Source organism: Coffea arabica, chromosome 6c (assembly GCF_036785885.1).
Source record: "Coffea arabica cultivar ET-39 chromosome 6c, Coffea Arabica ET-39 HiFi, whole genome shotgun sequence".
Lineage (NCBI taxonomy): Eukaryota > Viridiplantae > Streptophyta > Magnoliopsida > Gentianales > Rubiaceae > Coffea > Coffea arabica.
The window spans coordinates 21,037,967-21,059,013 of NC_092320.1; the positions used below are offsets into that span (position 1 = coordinate 21,037,967).

At 35.4% G+C, this 21,047-nt stretch overlaps 2 protein-coding genes and 1 pseudogene across 2 annotated transcripts; all 3 read right to left on the minus strand.

Annotated features, from left to right (window-relative positions):
* Positions 1-680: 680 nt before the first annotated feature.
* Positions 681-2,439, minus strand: LOC140008548 (putative pentatricopeptide repeat-containing protein At3g25970). The gene has a single exon (XM_072053274.1). The coding sequence runs from the start codon at positions 2,437-2,439 to the stop codon at positions 712-714; it is 1,728 nt and encodes a 575-aa protein (XP_071909375.1). The 3' UTR covers positions 681-711.
* A 1,434-nt stretch (positions 2,440-3,873) lies between these two features.
* LOC113739988 (uncharacterized) lies at positions 3,874-17,361 on the minus strand (annotated as a pseudogene).
* A 504-nt stretch (positions 17,362-17,865) lies between these two features.
* On the minus strand, positions 17,866-18,294 carry LOC140008677 (MADS-box protein AGL24-like). The gene has a single exon (XM_072053522.1). It carries the CDS (start codon positions 18,292-18,294, stop codon positions 17,866-17,868), a length of 429 nt encoding a protein of 142 aa, XP_071909623.1.
* Positions 18,295-21,047: the final 2,753 nt, after the last annotated feature.

Consider the following 21,047-nt stretch of genomic DNA (forward strand, 5'->3'; position numbering starts at 1 on the left):
CGTTCTTCTGTATATTTCTCCCCTCACAGGTAGTCCACCATGCAAGCACTTCCATATGAACACTTTCATTTTCGGATTCACCTTCTGCTTCCATAGTGTTTTCCAGACCCTTGTGATAGATCCTTCATAGCTTGGTCCAGCTCCCTCTCTCTTCCTTATGCTTTCCAACTCCTTTTCCTGTTAGAAGGGCTTCCAATGTTACCAAAATGTCAATTCGAGGGGTGCTAAGTGAGATTTTGAAAACCTCAAGGGAGCTAGGTGATATTTCGTAAAACCTCAGGGGAGGTTTATGAAATTATCCCTTAATCATTTATGCTTTAAACAGTAGTGCTCTCAAAGAATGGTGACAAACCGGGATTTACCCGGCAGCACCAATGTGTAATTCAGAAGGATGAATGCATTGGCTGGTTATGCATTTAGTTTAGCTGTGCAGACAACTCAATCTAAATGACTTCAATCATCATGATTTGATGTTGGATCCGCTTTTATCAGGAAATCATTTGCCAAGTATCCAACAAAATCCATGCCAAACCAAGATACAAATCTGAAAATTTCCTACTAAGAGGAAGGGAAGGACGCATTCTTAAGCAATTTATTAGTCCAGCCAGTCATTGAGATGATTTACCCACTCTGGTGCGAGAATTAAAAATTACCAGCTGTGCGGCTTTCAGAAATTGAAGTTTTGGCAAGGACAGAATAATCAACAGATGCTCAAAGACCCACACTAAGATGGATGTGAGTATCTTTAGGGCAATAATAAGGCACATTACCGAAGTATTCTATATTAATGTCCAAATCAAGAGATTTTTCTTCAAGTTTGATTTTGTTTGTTAATTCTCTCAATAACTGGTACATTTCTTGGCATTGGCGGTGTGAATGATCTTCAGCATTAAAAGAATGCACTTCGTTATTAATTTCCATCCAACTCCAACCTGGTACCTTTTTCACTCGTCTCTCCCTCATGAGCTTCTTAACAGTAGCTATCTCGTCCCACTTCTCAAAATGTCCATACATATCAGAGAGAAGAACATAGGTACAATGCTCTTCTGGCTCTAATTCCAGTAAATGACTTGCCACTTCAGTTGCCATCTCAATGTCACCACATTTCCTACAGGCACCTAGTAGAGTTTTCCACACCATTGCATCAGGCTGAAAAGGCATCTCTTTGACCAGCTCTTTTGCCTCCTCTATACGGCCAGCCCTCCCAAGCAGGTCAATGGCACAAGCATAGTGTTCCATTCGTGGTGGAATACCATATGCAGATTCCATTGATTTTAGAAATTTTTTGCCTTCCTCTACTAAGCCAATATGGCTGCATGCAGTTAGAACTGCAACCAAGCTTATATGATCCAGTTTTACATTTTTCTTTATCATTTGAAAGAAGAGGTCAAGTGCAACTTTACCTTGCCCATGTTGAGCATATGCAAACATAATTGAGTTCCAAGTGATTGAACTGTCTCCAGGTGACTCAGTAAAGGACTTCCAAGCATCCCCCAGACTCCCACTTTTGGAGTACATAAATATCAAAGCACTGGTTACATAGTCATTTTTCTCAAAGCCTGATTTTATTGTGAACACATGAATTTGCTTACCCAATTGCAAAGTTGCCAAATCTGAGCAAGATCTAAGAGCGGCAGACAAAGTGTAGTGATCAATCTCCAGGTTGTGGTAGAGCATATTCTGAAAAGTTTTCAATGAATTTTCACTGAAACCTTTCTGTGATAGGCCCGTCAAAATTGAATTCCATGAAACAGAGTCTTTTATCTCAGTACAGTCAAATACTTTTATTGCATCTTCCATTCCTCTGTTATTTGATTTCAAATACATGGCACTTAATGAATTAGATACTGCTGTTACTTTTTCCAGCCCTCTTTTTATGACCAACGCATGCAATGATCTCCCTTGAGCCTGTTCTGCATCTCCAGAACAAGCACTTATTATACTAGTATAAGTATATAGATCTGAATCCAACCCCAGCAGTTCCATTTCCCAGAAGAGCTTAAATGCAAGCTCTCCGCGATCATGTTGTAAATAAGCTGCTAGCATGGAATTCCATGTGACTAGATCCCGGTAGCCACTAGCACTACTGAAAACTCTTCTTGCATCTTTGAGGGACCCACATCCTGAATAAGAAGTAATCATAGCATTTAGCACGGTATTTTGAATCCACAACCCCAGTTTTAAAACTTTGGCATGGATCTGCATTGTTAGTTCGTAATATTCACTGTCATCAAGCAATGTCAGAAGTGGCACGAATGTGCCATCCTGAAGCCCCACGCCTTCATTATCCATCCATTTCAGCAACTGAAAACAGCTTTCATGGTCACCTATTTCTGCATAACCGGCGATCAAAGCATTCCAAGACACCGAATTACGTTCTGGCATGTATTGAAACACCCTATCTGCATCTTCAACTCGACCACACTTGCTTGCATACATGTATCTAAAACTACAACCAACGTGCCCGTGCCGTTATGCTTAAAAACTATAAAGTTCACTGTGTTTTTTGGATCAATCACAAGAAGTCCCAAAGGTTTGCAGTTTACCCCCTAATATTTTATTTTTCTCACTTTGTCCACTCTGTCAGTCCACCTCAGCAAATGGATAGTTAAAATATTGTAGTTGACAAAAAAACCCCCTATTTTAGTCGTTAAAATTTCTTATGAAAATGGCACTCTTCATGTTTTATAAAGAAGCGATCCCCAGAAGTTCTCTAGTATGTTTTGAGCATTCATCACACCATAAAAATTTGTCTCCTGCATCCACAACATTTGCAACTAAAACAGGAAAAAAAATGTCCCAAGTTTTTCCAAAGTCATTTCCTTACTATTCTTCTAGATGTTGTTCATCACACCATATGGAAGAACCAATCCAAGAAACTTGTGAATGTGATGAAATAGTACCTTAAAAACGATCTTGGACACCGAAAAATTCGAAAAGGATATTTCTTGGATATTCAAATTATAAGGTTTGGTTTTTACAAGAAATAAAGTATTTATTTGTACTTTTTGAAAAATAATTTGAAATACGAAATTTTTTTTTTTTATCTAGAATCGTTATCCATGTAATTACTTCAAATGAATAAACTTGGAACTTTGTGCAAAGGAAGGGAAATATGTGCTATATCTGACTCGAACCTATGGAAATTTACATCTATTCATTATATTTTAGGGATAGCATTATTCTTTTGATGTCAATAATCTTTTCTTCTTGGTTTGATAACATCTAGAAAGATGAAAATAGCTCTAGATTCTCCCCGAATTTTAGCATTTGACAATAATAATCAGCACACATAACAAAACAATAATAGGATAGTTCTTTAAACCTTATTTTAAAGAAACATGCTCTAAAGATTGGATGATATGGTAACTCTAAACTCGTAAGTATCCATTCTCTAACGTTAATGTTTCCACTGTTCCACACATTTTAGACGCTTTTTTAAAATAGTTTTCTGGACGAAGAACTAATAAAGATAAGATAATGAAACGCTTTCTTGCAATTAAGTAGGTACAATGGAACAATTATTAAAACCGACAAGATGGGAAGCCGGTGAAAGAAAGCTGACCAACGCTTTCAAGGTGATTGGATACAATGGGACATAGTTATATTAAACCCATTTGGATGAGGAACCAATGAAGATGGTCACCGAATTTACTTTTTGAGTTACAAGAACTTCTGAGTTAACAATGAATCTTCAGTGTCACTTCAACTTATTCATTTATTTATTTTCTCTTGCAGTTTTCTTCCAAAGAAGATTTTACAGTACATGAAGGAACATCTAATGGAGATGGGAAGATTCAAGCAAATTTCTGTTCATTCATCACCTCACAAGCTGTAGAAGGCAGTCAATATATGCACAAGATAGCTTAAATATAGAAGAAACTTTTAACCTTATATAGAGTATCATCAACATACCTCGCTCTTGACCCCTAAAGAGGAAGAAGTGAACTAAAAGTATATATACAAATTTGATTTAGCCATCCTACTCCAGCTACACTAAATTTCTGAGCCTACAGTGCGAAAGGACAACTAAAGAGTTCTCCAGCTTTACAAAAGTCACTGGCTTCTCGCTGCATCTTCAGCTTGATTGGCAAACTCAGCATCTGCAGCATACCAGAGTGGTTTTCAGTTTGCCATAAAACACTGGAACGGATTGAATAATGAGTAATATACATTCAAAAAACTAGCATTGAAAGCTCACTGCAATAAAGACTTGATGAAGAAAGGGGAATATTACTAGAATAATAGTCGAAAGCAATGAGCAGGTAGAATAGATTCACAACTCTCAAATTCACAGAAATTGTTCAAGTTGTTTCATCAAAACATCAAGACTTAGAAACTGGATATTAGATGATCTACATGATACTTTTGAAACAATGAAACAACCAGTTAAGGACCAGAATCCAGTTATGTGCAACAAATACACAACAAAAATTGCAACTTTGTATTCCTCAAGCTAAATGCGATAAACTAGTGTGCGTCTCATGATACAAGTGGAGGGAAAAAATCTTCAAAAGTTGCAGAAAAGCACCAGGAAAACACTTACTCAATTAAAAGCTAATACTCATCATCATTGGAGTAGTTTTCATCACTATAATGTTCATATATCTCGTACTCTCCATCACTAATATTGGCATCAGGCATTTCATTATCGCCTGCTGCATTAAATGGAAAACTACCAAAGAGCTCTTGCAAATAATTTCTGGACATGTTCTCATGGTCTGTATCTGGAAATGTATAGGACAGACCCACAATGGTGTACTGAAACTTGAGGAATTTCTTCAACAATATAGTTATGCTCATATGCTAAATAAGAACCAAGACTCTTGCTGCTTCAGTTTTGATCATAGCAGGACATAAAGGAAAGGAGAAGAAACATGTGAGGCATAAAAAAAATGCACTTGAGACAAACTAAAAACAAACTAAGCACCACTAAAGGCTCAAAGTATCATCCATAATCCTTCACTAGCTGCAGCGCTTTTTCCCAAAGGCATGCTTGTTTAGTCCCCTTTAAAGTACAAGACATGGTTATTAATATGCTATGGAAGTTTCTGCTTCTGCAACATTATCACTGGTTGGTAATTGAGTCCAGGATCACCCTAGATGGAGTTTTTCCTTGCAGAAAGACAGCGGGAAAGCATAAGACGTGCATTGAAAAAAAAAAAAGAATGGGTCAATGGTCTAGCTGGAGGTTCAAAACGGCCTCCATTCTTAAACTGGATATCTCAACATACACAAGACATGAGATCCTTGATGGTAGAGCTTATATGTCAAACCAACATACCGTTGGACCTCTCATTTCTTTGTTTTTCTTTCCGACAACAGGAGGGTGAAAAAAGACACTAAGTACAAAATAAAGTTTTTATCCAGGATCAGCTTTCAGAAGTAAGGAAATCTGACTCCCTTATCTCTTTGTCTTTTTAACCATGTACCAATTGTAAAAAGGGTCTACAGAAAGAGAATAAAGTCAGTTATCACAAGGATCTATCAGTTCTTTGTTTTCCTTTCCAACAGGAAAGTATAAAATGAAGTAAAGTTTTTATCCAGGATCTGCTTTCAGAAGTGGGGAAAGCTGCTCAGATGTTTCACCATAACCTCTTTCATTTCCATCATTCAGTGAGTGTAAAAAAGGTCTATCCTATTTCTAATGTGTCAACAAAAAGAAAATAAACTCAATTTCACAAGGATACAGGAATCCTGTTGTGGAGAAAAATCCCCTTCCTGGAACCCAATCTGAACAAAAAGAGAACATGGGAAATATGAGCAGATCATGAAAAGTTGGTTAAAAAAAAGGAACTTGAATAATTTCAACCATTAAAGAGAGCTGAAACATTAATCAATTGACATTTACCGGGTCTATCGCTTCATATGCATCAAAATCCTCTTCATCAATGTCATCGTCAATGTTATTCACCTCATCTTCTTCATAATCTACTTCATCATTTGGTTCCTTTTCTTGATTTTCAACCACTTCTGCAATGAAAACGATATCCTAGTGACACTTCAGAAAAAGGTTGTTTTATAGCTTCCAATTGTGCAAGCAATGTAAGACAAAATTTCCATCAAGACCAGATTGCAAGTAAAATGTGAAGCTAGAAATACAATAATCTTTTGAGTCGTAGGAAAAGCTTGTCAAGATTATATATGCAAATCACTTTTACAAGTATTTGAAGGGAAGTAAAGACAAAGTAAAATAGCCAATAGGATTCACATTTACTTCGAGAAATACATTTCAAGTTATGAGAAAATAGTAAGTCTACTATTCAACAATTTCATTTACACTGAAAGTGGCATAGATGTAGAAGTTAATATGACCTCTATTGTCTTGCTGCCTTTCCTCATTTGCTTTCGAGTTCTTTGGATACAGACGCATCTTTTTTGACTTTTCAAAGAGGTCACATTCAGATTTCAGGATTGCCTCTGCACCAGCATTGGGATACACCGACAGAAACCTGACAGCAACCCGGTGTCTCAAGGTTTCAAGCACATTGGCTGAGAACCATCCTGTTGCCTTCTGTATCAGATTCAGATTAAAATTGTTGTACAGATTAAAAAGTCACCTTTTACAGAGATTTTCATCATATATGCAATCAAAATATCGGTAACAAGCAGAACATTGGTAAAGATGCATTTGAAAAACCAGCCAAAGAAATCAAGCTATATGCACAAGTTTATCGATGAGTAAAATATTGATACACTGTAGCACAACCATACAGATGCAGGGAGTCCAGCACAAGTTCAAAAAGCATTACAAATAAGCAGCCAGACAAAAAGATGATTTTACATCAAAATATGAATTATCAAAGTACCATTAGAAGTACCCATTTGCTTCTAGTTTCACTACCTTGCATAATGAAATGAAGATGTGTACAGGAATATAGGGTATTTCCTTGGTTTTCTTATTGATACGGAGTTTCAACATATAGTAATTCCCAGAACCTCATGATCTATAAAGCTAAATTGTCTCTCTTCCACAGGAAGATAGGCCATGATCGAGCCAATAAATGTTTAATCTTATTGTCTTCTACCAGAAAATAAAGCTCATATTCTCATTTATCCTGCCAAGTGATTCATCTTTACCTAACAAATGACGTAAATCCTCAAAAAAAAAAAAAATCTTTCTTAGCCTATTTTTTCTGATTCTAAATTTAAAGTCCAGGAAAAGTTTGACCAAATTCTCCTACATCCAGCAAAACCAGAAAATCATTACCGAGAATGCCAGAGAGTCATAAACTGGGAAATCATGTTGACGAGGCCTAAAGTGAAAATGCTTCCCTTTTAAATATGTTGAACCTCCTTTCTAACATCACTGAAACAGTTTAGCAGCAAAATAATTACAAATTATGCTTCAAAATGAAGATATCACATTAATTAGTGACTTATTTAAACATTCACAGGAAAACCCCTTCTATGATAAGCAACAAGGTGTTACTCTTATCAGTTTCAGCATTTATCATCTCATGAAAATTAAAAATTGAAAACAAGTGCTGATAAAAGTTTATTTTATAATCTTTCCAATGACAAGATATGAAGTGTTAACATTTATCATTTCATGAGAATTAAAAAGTTTAAAACAGGTGCTGATAAAAGTTTATTTTCTAACCTTAACAGCTTTTTGGCATAAACAAAGAACGACTAAGACTTCAAGGAATGGAATTGGACGTGCAATACAACGTATCAGCAGCAGTCAATACCCAAGTTTTATCATAAAATAAGACAATGTATTCTTTAATCCTACAAAATTCGTACAGTGCTGGAATGGATGATCATTTAACAGTGCCAGAACTCACAAAGGTAGTCTAGACCTTTGGCATGACAAACAGTTTCGATAATGTCCTATAGAATCAAAACAATCCTAAAAGAAACCACTCTAGACTCCAGATAACTACAAAAATGATGATAACACACTAATAAATACTGATTTGCAAGTTAGTACAACATACACTGAATGCTTCTACATTTGACGGTTTTCTTATTTCTTCTTGAATGTAGTCATCAGCAAGTTCAAAGAGCTGCAGTGAAGTTTGGCATTTATATGGGAAAGCTCGAAAGGCACATATATCCTCCCAGCGATGCTTCAGTCTGCATGAAGTGGTATCAGAAAATTATTAGTTAGCTTGTTGGATAATAAAAACTAACAACAGCAAAACATAAATAAGTAAATAAGGGATTTTCAAGCTTTCTGCATCATAGTCTCTTGAAACATTAAAAATGGCTACTGAAGTCTTATTGACTGTCTTCTCATTACACAACATATATTCTAAAGCAAAAAAGTGAGAGGAAAGAAGAAAAGAAGGACAACGGTAACAACTAAGCAACTCAATACAGAATCAAACGTCAAGTTTTTGATCTTTTAACCTTCATACAATGTAAATTTGGCCATGAATCAAATATAAATGCTTAAGAGCTCTCATCCTTTAAACTGCTTTCAACCTCACAAGTTTGTTTCCATATGCCTCATAACTTGGTCTGCTCCTTGCCAACTACCGAGAACAAAAGGTTCAGATATGCAACTCAGGAGTTAATGACTCTGAATTCCTAGCATCTCGTTCATCCAGTTTAGACTTCTTTTGCTTCCAGTATAACTCACAAGCTATCAAGCCACATCCCCTGAGCTTTTTTAAGGTTATTATCGGCAACTTCAAATGTTTTGAACTTGGTTTCCTTGTTGCCTCATGATTGTACCGTATTTGATATTAACCTTCCATCTTGGCAGTGCTATATATTTCAATGAGTGGCATCTGTGCCAAGTGCTGATGCTTATCCTACCAATGTTAACATATAACCTCCCAATATAGCATCTACAGTATAGATCCTTCAATATAAGTTGTGTACAAAGAGACCAATTTGGATGATTCACCAATGGATTACGTTTTACTGCTAGGATCTTCTCATGATTGTAAATGGGAGCGCCACCCTTTCATGACGTCTTTTTTCTTGCAAACTAGCCTCAAAAGAAACTTTTGTAAATAAAAATAAATGTCTAAAAATAAAAAGAAACTTTACTAGATAAAATAAAAGGAAGAGGAAGCAAAAGAAACTTTTGTAGATAAAAATAAATGTCTCCAGACTTGTTCAAAAAATCAAATAGTCAAACACTGTTATAAATCTTATAAAATAGCTGTTCTACTTATATTCTATCCTTTGAATAGATTCAGTGAGACATTGTTAGTAAACTATTTTATAATGATCGTTAAGTTCCTTAAGACAAATTTGAAAATAGAAATCTACAATAAAGGCAATAAAACATTGACTAAATTAACATAAAATGAGTCCCAACAGAATAACCTCCATCTCTTTTGTTTCAAGCCAGATGGAAATCACCATTGAGATGAACATTTGTCTGAGATAAAGGAAAAGGCAATGATGACAGCCATTTGTCTCCTTAATGGGCAAAAACGAATTTGGGATTTTTAGATGAAAATAACTGACAGAATTACCAAAACAAAAAACAGAAAAAATTGACCAAGCCAACAAATTTTATGAATGCATTTCACCAAAGATATTAATTCTCAAAGCACTAACCTTGATGCTGAATTAGCCTCACAGTAGCTTCTTAATGGTACTGGCACACGGAAGTCCATTGTTTGATATCTGTTCACAAAGTACATCACAATCCATTGGTCAATGAGTAGGCAGTATTTAAATAGCAATAAGGCATTTCCAATGTCCCAGAAGCATATCTATTGGTGATGGAGATGAATGCATAGAATGTCCAAGAGTAATTAAAATGACAACAGCAAAATTTCTCAATGTCATTAGAAAGATCCTATTAAAAGAAAATGTGTAATAATTGATGGAAAAGCAGCAACTTTTCTACTATTAAAGAAACGAAACAACTCTATGGGGGCAAGAAAACAAAGAAAAGAAAAAGGAAATAATAAGAAGTTCCATAACTAGCTTATCCATAGGAAAAATCAGCAGTTCACTTTCCAGCTTGCAAAAGCAGGTAAAGTTAATACTTTTCTTTCACAGCATTTACTGTTTAAGTAAAATCTCCCAAGCAAGTACTGAAGGACCATCCCTGCATTCTACTTTTGATAAATACAGCAATAAAAGACAACCTTATGACTGAAGAATATCAAGCCTTGCTCCTTCTTACAAGACAAGGTTTGGCAGTTCAAAAATGGTAAGAAGAAAAATTTGGCACAGAAGAGCCTAAAAGACAGCGGCTTCCTTTGAAAGGTCCCAAATTCAACAATACAAAGAATAAAAAAGATTAAACGGAGCAAAAATTAACAAAGCTGCTCAGAACCAAAATAAATGTTCCAGGAGAGTCATGCAACAGAGGATGGAGCGAGACTTGTGAAGCTGTAGGGCAGAAGGCAATAAATTAATTTCCATAGAAGAGAAAAGCACAAAGAAACAAAATCTGTAAATGAATTGGCTCAAAAATCTCATTGTTGATCTGGGAGCAAATATGACCATGTAGCAATATTAACAAGGCTCCTTCATTACGAAACCAGTTTAATGTTGCCAGACACGTTCAGACTTGATTGCTATGGGATGACCAAAAGCTTCTTAAAGCTTCTTCAACCGTTAAATAAATTCATTCTTACGCTACTGACATAAAATTACTTGAGCTACAATAACTAGTTTAAGTTCAATTAATTAAATGAATTCGTTATTATGCTATTGACAAACCACTAAATTTTTATATTGTATTTGATAAGAGTGATGCCAAGTTTTCTCTTTTGGTCTGAGGTTTAAGTTGACTTTTAGCTCCTATTGTAAAATGGGTCAAGGTCTTTAATGGACCTGTAATGGAGGTCTGTTAAACAGACCTCCTAGAGAAGTGGGTTCCTTAAATGTCCCTTCACGTGATCATTACCAAAAGTCTACAGTTTTCAAAGAGCTTAGTAAGCCAATTTATATTAGTTACCAATCAACCCCTAAATGAATTAGTGGAGAACCATAGTATATACCATGTTAGAGCAAGTAAACTACGAGAAGTAGTCCACAAAATTGATATGCACTTTTCCAAATTAGCCCTGAAAGATGGATTAAAAGCATCAAATTGATACATAAAAAGAACTAAATCACAAGATGTTAAGAGACTTGGGAGATGGTCTAAATCATCCTGAAGCAAATGTACCAATGAATTTTAATCACAAAAGACAGCATAGTATTGGCAATGGCCACAATCAGCTTAAATAAAAGGCTAAGTAAAAGAAGGAAAGAAAATGCCAAACTCATGAGGAATAAAAAAGTATGAGTTTTCTTATGGGACCCTCACATGCGAGACTCGGGATCTTTGCGAGGATCATATCCTTTTCTGATCCAGAATCTGCAAAATGGCCCTGTTGAAAAGTAATAAGCCGCTCTGAACAGAAGCCTGAAAGACAATGGACCAACATCAAGAGCCAAAAGAAATATTTACATGAAATTCACTGTTTAGTTCAAAGACTCAATTTCGATGTCATATAAATGACAGGATAAGATAACAAAAACCACCTTTTGAGCATGTTTTCTCCAAATTCCAGACCTTTGTCAAGCAAGTGCTCAGACAATGAATCTTTTACCCATATTGGTCGTTCATTGAACAGCTCAGCCACTGTGTTCTGCAAACCCATTGTTCTGAACCTTCAGGTATGAATTTCTCCCAGTTTACCTTTTTTGGGATCTGTTTGAACGTTAAGTGAACTAGAAATAGGAAGAATGCACCCAAATCCAAAAAGTTTAACTTCTTTTCGGCAAGAAAATTAACTTCAACAAGAATGAATCATGATTTCCTGAAAATAGATATCCTTCCACGTTCAGTATTAGTTAAACTAGCCAGAGACAACATGAAGGCACATGACTAATGGTTGACATAAATGGCGAAGATTTAACACTGACTTATCCAATGTCTGTTTTAGTATTCTTTACACTGCTCTGGATGCTTAAATGCTTGATCATGTCTTAGCTTTCGACATTTGCTTAATAAATACTAGAATTGAAGACACAGTCATCAAAATACAGTTATGATGCTCAAGGGTTCCCTGAATTTTACAAAGAAATGATCTTTCTGCAGTAACGGCAATCCAAAAAAAAAAATATCAGGTGCTATTGTACAGTTATAGTAAATGAAATGGCAGCTAACTCATTAAGGGTACAAAACTTTCATTTTGTGCACCAGAGAAAAATTTCCAACAGTAGAAGGTTTATATGTGCAACAAATGATCAGCCTAAACTTGTTATTGAGACTTAGGGCTATAAATGCTGAGAGACACAAGTCAAGACCCTCAACTTTTCCCTTCTAGCTCTGTCTCCTGCCAATCCTTAAAAAAGGGCTAAAGTCTCTCTGGAGTCATAACACAACTTCAAAGGAGTGATATCATCCATCTGAAATTACTCCTCTCACTTCCAAAACCAAAAGCTACTAATGTTTTCATGGTAAGTGGTCAAGCAAACTCACATTTTAACAATTTCAGCATTTATATTACACGAACAACTGTAATGTCCAACACCAATTTTTCAGAGAAGAATGGCCAAAGGTAATAAAAGACAGAACTGGATCCTATAGACTATAGAACTTCAAGTTATACAGATAATCATGATTAGGATATCTTCAATATCAATATCAAGTGCTAGACTTGGCTCCATATTCCTCTGCATCAACAAAATGAAGTTAGTGGTAAAAAAAAAAAAAAAAAAACCGTAAACCTAATAGAAGATACATAGGAAAGACGAGTACACTAAGTAAATAGAGTCATTAGTACAACAGAAGGAATGAGTCAGACAACTACTGCCATCGTAAGAGGAAAGAGATTATATAAAAAAAAAATCTCTGAATCAACAATGCTTTACTTTTTAATAATAAGTTCCCAACAGGTCAATCTATGTGCCACTGAACTTGAGATCCAACACATGAAAAATGATCACCATATCTTATCTAGCACAATGCAACAAATGAATGACACCAACACCACACTAGCTTAGAGTGATTAGCAATTCCTCAAACTGGAAAAGAGGGGTTAGGGATTACTTAAAAATCCGGGGCCTAACCCAGAAAGAAAAAAGGAAGAAGTTCAAACTGCAAACTATTAAAGTTGGAAACAGCACAAAGAGGGAGAGAAAGGATCACAGATCTGAAGCTTCTAGCAACTTTACTGCCAGCTTCTGATAGATTTTCCACTTTGAAATGAAATATTAAAATCTTCTCCTTTCTTAAAACTAAAACTTAAAAATCAGTACATGGGTTTGTACAGATAGGAGGCAGAGAAAACATTTGATGAATTATCTTAACAAAGTCATACCTCAGTGTTGATACCTTGCCTACATCCATGCTCCTTATCCCTTCATAAGTTTTAGGTCCACAAATCTGAAGCTTCTAACCACTTTTCTGACAGCTTCTGATTGGTTTTCCACTTTGACAATAAAATATTAAAATTCTTCTCTTTTCACAAAATATTAAAATTCTTCTCTTTTCACAAATCTGAAGCTTCTAACCACTTTTCTGACAGCTTCTGATCGGTTTTCCGCTTTGACAATAATATTTTTAAATAAGTTTATGGGCTTATACAGATAAGAGGCAGAGAAAACAGTTGATGTATTCTCGGAACAAGTCATGCCCAGTATTGATGCCTTGCTTACATCCATGCTTCTTATCCTTCATAAATTTTATTAACTATTTAGACTATCCGACTACCAATTTTCCAAGAATCCCTTTCATGGGTATATTAAAAAAGAAAAAAAATCTCGAATCACCCATCATCTGATATAAATAATAAAGGTATCAGCAGCCAGCTTGTGCCAGCATCTATTATTGCTGAAGTATTTAGTAAATATTAGGACTAGGCAAAAAGCAGTTGCTCTTCCTTTTAAAGCAAGCATTGATACTTGTGCAACTTTTCAACCTACAAAAACGTGGTTCACATGCAAATAGAAGATGAACATCAAAATCAGATATAATCATCCTTGGAAAGATTAGGCTACCTCCTGATGATGCTGGTTCATATCCTCTTGTTTTGTTTTCGAGCTGCTATGCATACATGGTTTTAACCTGCAATGCAATTTGACTTGAATTATGCCAACTTCTAAGTTCATTCCTCCTCAGATTGCATGCGCATGTGATGTCAGACATCCAAACAATTTCAAACTCATGGTGATCTTCAAAAGCCATAAGACGAAAGGGTACAGTAACTGTTAAAATTTGGACTTAAAAGCAACAAAAGAAACCTATTAGAAGAAATCCCTTTCATAGTTAACTTTATCGGCAATTGAGGAATTCACTCATCCTGTAATAGTTAAGTAGTGTTAAGTGAAAGATGTGGAGGAAGTAAAAATAAAAAGCTGCAGGTAATAATGCAGAAAATAATCTTAATGAGAGAAGTCAGGCCTAAAACCATTTAGAAACAAAACAAAATCTGGTGGAAATCGAAATCATGAGAAACTTGTACTTTTAAAGGAATCACAAGTTTTAGTGGTCCCTTGAATATGCTTTAGAAGAAACACGTTTTTCTTTTTTGAATGTTATATTCACGGCGTTCTACATACTTTATTATGGATCAGAACCTCCCATATGCATCAAAACCACTGGCAACACGATGACAATTCTGTGTCCATAGATTTATGGAATGATACCAATGTGGAACATACTGAACCATTTTTCTGCAGTATCTTCACTGTATAATTTTTGTACAATAAGCACATCAAATACGTAGAATTAAAAAGTTTCTAATGCACAACTTTCTGCCTCGCTGACTCAAGTTCCTCCACTATTAAGCAATAAGGCTCCTTCCCAGTTACAATAAGTACTCAGATGACAAGCCTTTTCATTGACATCAACACGTGCTAAAATGCAGGACATGAAAACATGTTGCATCTACAAATGATGTATAGGTAAACAGCTAAAAGGTGACATCTTACACTATTTTTTCTGGTCTATCCTTCAGCGAGAACAGCGGTGGTACTAGGATCATCAAATCATCCTGATCAACATCCATAAGGCCACCCTTCTCTACTAATTATGCATAAAAGAAGATCAAGCTGAATAAGAACTGAAAATCAAGTTAAATAAGAAAACAGTTTTATCTAATTTACTTCAAATTCTGATAAAATAAAGTAAGCCTGACCAAATTCAGCCCAATTTCTCTTCTTTCGTCTGGCAACGTCAGCATGCTGGTAATCCACCATTCCTAAAAAAGCATGTATACAATAAAGAGAAATGTCATGTCATCCTAGGTGATAGATACAGAGGAATTGAAAAAATCAAAACAACATGAATGAACTTTCAAACCATTAAAATGATAAGCTTCTCCTATGCAAGCAACAATATCAGCAGAAAGATGTTCTTGCCGTTCCTCAACAACCTGGGACTCAGCTTCTGCTGTAGTTTCTATCGATCCAGAACAGGATTCATGTTGTTCAAGACTAACAGGATCAGCAGAAGAACTGCTTGATACCCTCTTTCTAAGCTCAGGATCTTGGGCATTGCTTACTCTGTCCTTTGATATTCTCAATAAAAAATTGTTGCAAGTATGAAGTTCTCCAAAGGCAGGGTGTGAATACGGATCTTCTGGGTGGAAGTGGAGTTCCAACTTATTTGACTCTGAACTACGAGCCTGAAACAAAGCCAAGAGGGCATTTCACATGCAAGCCAAAAATTCTAACCATTTAGGAATATACTAAAGGTTCAAATTTTAAGCAGAAGTTGACAACTTCAAGAATACCAAAAGCAATACCAACTCTCACTATTCGAGGTAAGCAGGGTGGACCATTCTTCTCTACTTGGTAATTTGTCAAATTCTTGATATTCCAATGAGATAAAAATATCACAAAAAAAAAAAAGCCGCTATCCTTGCCAACTCTAATATCTCTTTATAGAGCAATGGATCAACTAATCAACTAAGGAAAGAAAATAAGAGACAATAAGCAAAGAGCCTGAAATTCCTCTTCCAAATACAGATTAAACCTATGTTACGCATACTCAGGGATGGGAGTCCCACTGCTCATTGCTGGTATTTGTTAGAAAAAAGAATGCAGTCAGTTGAGTCCTCCAATAACTCCAAATCATCCCCAAGTATTGTTTCATACTGAGTGGTGGACACCGACATGTTTTACAGGAAAACTAGAGCATTCTACCTGGGCAAAAGCACAAAGAAACTTCCATGAACACATAGGCTCTAATAAGAAACAAGGCATTAGCATTCCCACTGTAAGATAATGAGCCAATTTTCGGATAGTTCCCAAGAACCTAAAACTGTTGAGGTCCTTGCCATATTGTGAACCTTAATGTGGCTTAACCAAAATAACCAATGAAGCTTCAAAGCAATTAATCAATCTAGTGCTTCCTCAATGCAATCTGATCTAGCATATATTCCACTGTTAATAAGTTCTGAGTCCAGTTTATTGAAGTCCAGGAACCCACCATCAGAATCAACATCCATCAATAAAAGCAAACTGATCATCGAATAGATTCCCAGGAGAAAGACATTAAACCCAACTAATCTGTTTCATCTCATTACCTCTACACTGGTGAATAACTAGTCTGTTTCATCCTTCTACAACAACTGAACTTTTGAAGAAAACGAATCAAATGTTCAAATATATTCAACAGTTATCATGAATGCGTGCTGTTGAGTACTAAACAGAAGGCCTACAAATCCATGCCTTATGGAGTCGAAGTAGAGCAACCTATACCATTAACTAACTTTATCCCTCGAGCTAGCCCAGTAGCCATTTTATTATCTTTGCAAAAACTTTAACACTTGGGGAACAATAATTTTACCACTTGAACCAACCATATCACAACAATCAATTACAATAACAGACATAAATAATCAAACTTGTTAAGAATGTTCATCACAAAATCAATTGCGAATTCAAATACAGGACAGACCCAGAACACTATCATGAAAACGCAACGTAGAATTCCTAAATAACCAAAAAAAATATTGTACATATCAAGATTACAAGTACCAAGCAGAACAAAATACGCATTCAGAGTGTGTATATTTGTGATTTAAACAGAATACTAACATGCCAATTGAATAATAGGACGATCCCAGAACACTATCATGACAACACGCAACGTAGTATTGTTAAATAACCAAAAAAAAATAATGTAATTATCAATGCTAGTAATAACAAGTAGAACAAAAAAAACGCACAATCAAGTGTGTGAGTGCGTGTTTTTTGTAGTTTAAAGACTGAACCTTGGCAATGGCTTCAGTGCCGCCGAGAGTCTCGACGGCGCGGGCGATGGAAGAAGGGTAAGCCGGGTAGTTTACAGCGAAGGCCGCCGTGTTGGCGGGCCAATTGCCTGAGATTGTACCGTCTTTTATGATTCCCATTGCTATTTGCTGTGGCAGTTTGCCCTTTGCTGCAGCTGCAACAGCTAACGGCTAACAAAAATCAACAATTGCACACTATATCTATTTAGAAGTTAAAGCTCGTGACTTTTTACCAGACCTTTTACCAGAAGTTGTCAAAACATATTAGCTTCTTAATTTTGAATTTGGAATCGTTTCGGAGTGATGAAAGCTGATAAGTTTCTTGGCATAAGTGTAACTTGAACATGCAAGAGAGGAGTATTAGTAAGCCTGGTCTTTAAACTTAAATTTTAGCACTTCATTGTTGATAAATAAAAGGAGTTAATTCTTGGTATGAGAAGAAATGTAAAGAATGAATCGAGTCAAGGGATCAACACAGGAAACGGGTAAACCTGTTGAACTAAAATTGTTGCAGAATGGCAAGGGGCTTTTTGTTGATTGTTGAATGCTCTTCAACTCTGTACCATTGGGTAAACAAAGTATAGTCACAGGCGAAGGAAGTGAAAACCAACAAACTATTTCTTTTCTGTATCCTTTTCTTAACTAATCTAAAACTGTAACTATCGCCCAATCCAAAAAAAAAAAAAAATCTACAGAAACTAAGAAGGTTTCATCGAATCAGCCCCTGAATCCTCTCTCTAGCCGCCAGCAACTGCTCTTTCATGTGCAGTAATTCCTCGATTTCAGCACAACCATCCACGTCTATCCCATCCAACCACTCCCTCAAACCATTGCTGGTACTTGCACAAAAAGCATTCGCATCCTTCCCACCTTTCTTGAAATCGAACCCATTAAATGTAGCACCACCGGAAGCAGGGCCGGTACCCTTGTTCAGAGCATTATCGAACAACGATATATCTCCCATCGTGTAGGGATTCCCGGCCGGCGAGAAGACAATCACGGCAACGTTGGCCCCAATTTTGGCTTGCAATTCTCGAACTTTCTTGAAAAGACCCTTGCGTCTTTTCGAGAATGTTACCATTCGGGATGATTCCTTTTCAATTTTTTTGATTTCTATCTTCTTCTTTCCGGAGCCCATCCTTGTTTGCACGATATCCTCTGTGGGTTTTTTTTTCTCCTGCCTCCTTGACGTGATAATTCAGTCGCTCTGCAATTTCTTAGGGAGTAATCTGAATCTGTTTAACGACCAGTAGGGTACTGATAATTATATAAAGGAAACAGCTATCAGAAAAAGGAAAGTCCCGCGTGGAAGCAGAGGTGATTTCCTAATTCGTCTCGGCAGCCGCGGGAAATTCACAAATTAGACCGTTGATATATTAAGTCGGGTCTTGATTTTTATTTAATTTAAATAAACAAATTAATTAATTAATTATTAAAAAAAAGGATAGAGACTGAGAGACGGGAAAGAAAGAACAAAAATGTCTCATATGGGTCATATAGCTGGACGGAGATTGACACGCTGCTTTTTCTTCAATGCTTTTTTTTCCATAACCCTAATATTAAAATTCTTTACCTTCATATGAGTGAAAAATTCTAATACTTCATTTCTTGTCAAGCGTCAAAGCTTGGACTCACCCAATATCTAGTTTGGCAAGGATGAAAAAGAAAGGATCTATAAATTAGGTTATATAAAAAAGAATTTTAAAAATTTCCTTTTTTCGTGTGTGGGATTATCGTATAAACCTTAGATAGAAACTATAAGCATAAACTTAATTCTTCTTCCTTTTTTTTTACTCTTTTAATTTTTTTCCCAATAGAAAATGATTGAACTTAAGAAACGGGAGAGTGGGTAGAGAGATTTGAATCTAAGACCTCTAGTTAAGCATAAAACTTAGTTCTTAAATAAGAATAATTTAGAAATTATTCTTACAATCTCTCCCACCTTACCACCCAACCCTCCCCCTATTAATATATATATAGATATATATTAGATTATATGTGATTTAGGTGTATTAACAAGTGTTCATGGGGTACTTGTTAGAAATATTAAAAAAGCCTTAATTTATAAATACTTTATATTTCTTATGTTTTATAGGGAATTCAATTAGTTGTTTAATACAAATAAAAAAAATAATAGAAACTCACTATCAAATTAATTATTAGTAGTGTAAAATAATGATATACATATTGTATACCAAATTTGAGACTAATTATGCAAAAGAGAACAAGTAATTATGAAAAATAATAGAAACTCACTATCAAATTAATTATTAGTAGTGTAAAATAATGATATACATATTGTATACCAAATTTGAGACTAATTATGCAAAAGAGAACAAGTATATGAGATATTAGTGACATGAATGAATTAAACAAAATAAAGAAGAAGAAAGATAAATTTAATTAAAATTCATTTTACCCATTCAATACAATTTCAATCTAATTGGCACCTCATTTCATTATAAGCCCTTAACATTATTATATAAAATTTAGAGAAATACAATAATTCAAAATCAAAATATTGAGAATCAAAAGTGCAAATTCAAAGTTATTGACTAATGGTATTTAGAGGTTGAGTGTTAGTTATTCTTGAATTTCCATTAGTTACCCTAAATCTGCCTAAAATCAGGAATTTTAGGGACCATATTTACTTTAGATTAAATATTATGGGCCAATATAGTGCACAAGTCAAATATTAGAGACCAAAACTATGATTTTCTCTTATATGTATTCCTTTTCTTCTATCACCGTCGCAAAGAAGCGTGGATTCATTGCAAGTTGTCAAAAGTAAGTTCAAGTTAATAACAGACTTTTCAAATAAAATTCACGATATTGATGATTAAATTATAAAATTCCCACCTTGAACTTGTTAGAATCCAAACACAGAACAAACAACTATTGAAATATTAAGTATATAACAATTTAATGATAAATAAGTCACAAGTATGAAAGATAAACGATACACAATATTTAACGTAGTTCTGCTCCACTATTGAGCCTACGTCCACGGAGAGAAACCCATTCTTTATTATGAGAGCAATACCCTATACAAGAATACAATTTGAATCCAAACCTAATCCTTATATACCATTTCTCATCTCCCAAGTATCCTCTCTCAGCACTCATGTATAAGACTAGGGATGGCAGCTGGGTGGGGTTGGGGCGGGACTACAAACTCCCCCCGCCCCCGCCCCATCCCCCGTCCCCCGCTCCCCCCGCCCCGTCCCCGTTCCGCCCCGCTTCCCCCGCAGGTGCCCTGGTAGGACTAATAAAAATTTGTTATATAATTTTATTGTGGTTAAATTTTAGCAAATAATCAAGTACTAAAATATCAACACATCATCAAATTATTATTCATTGTAATTTTACAATTGAAACTTATAAAAACAATCAAATAAAAATTATTTGAATACAATCCAACATGATGAAATAAATATAACTAAAGTAGTCAAGTTTTCACTTTTGGCACAAATACAATCACTAATTCATTATTGTGCTTGTGCTTTTTTTAAGAAAAAAATGTTATTGTATTTTGTGTAATTAGGGATTTAGTATAAATGTATTAGTAAATTTAGTATAACCAATTAATAATTTGTTTTAGTACACATATATAATTATTAGTATAATTAATAATATCAATTATATTATATATACTAATAGACATTATATAATACATATAACTAATAATATTATTATCATAAGTTTGTAACTAATTAAATTATATATTATATATATAATTATATACATGTATTTTATATATTTAATTTTTTAAAGCGGGTGGCGGGCGGGGGTACACTACCCCGCCCCCCGCCTCGTTTCTAAGCGGGGCCCCGCCCCGCCCCCTTCCCCATTAGCCCCCCTCGGGGCGGGTGCCGTGGTCACCCGCCCCCA

What these genes read in the sequence shown, in the direction of transcription:
- LOC140008548 (XM_072053274.1), bottom strand. Translation starts at nt 2,439, where the DNA reads ATGTATGCAAGCAAGTGTGGTCGAGTTGAAGATGCAGATAGGGTGTTT.
- LOC140008677 (XM_072053522.1), bottom strand. Translation starts at nt 18,294, where the DNA reads ATGGGCTCCGGAAAGAAGAAGATAGAAATCAAAAAAATTGAAAAGGAA.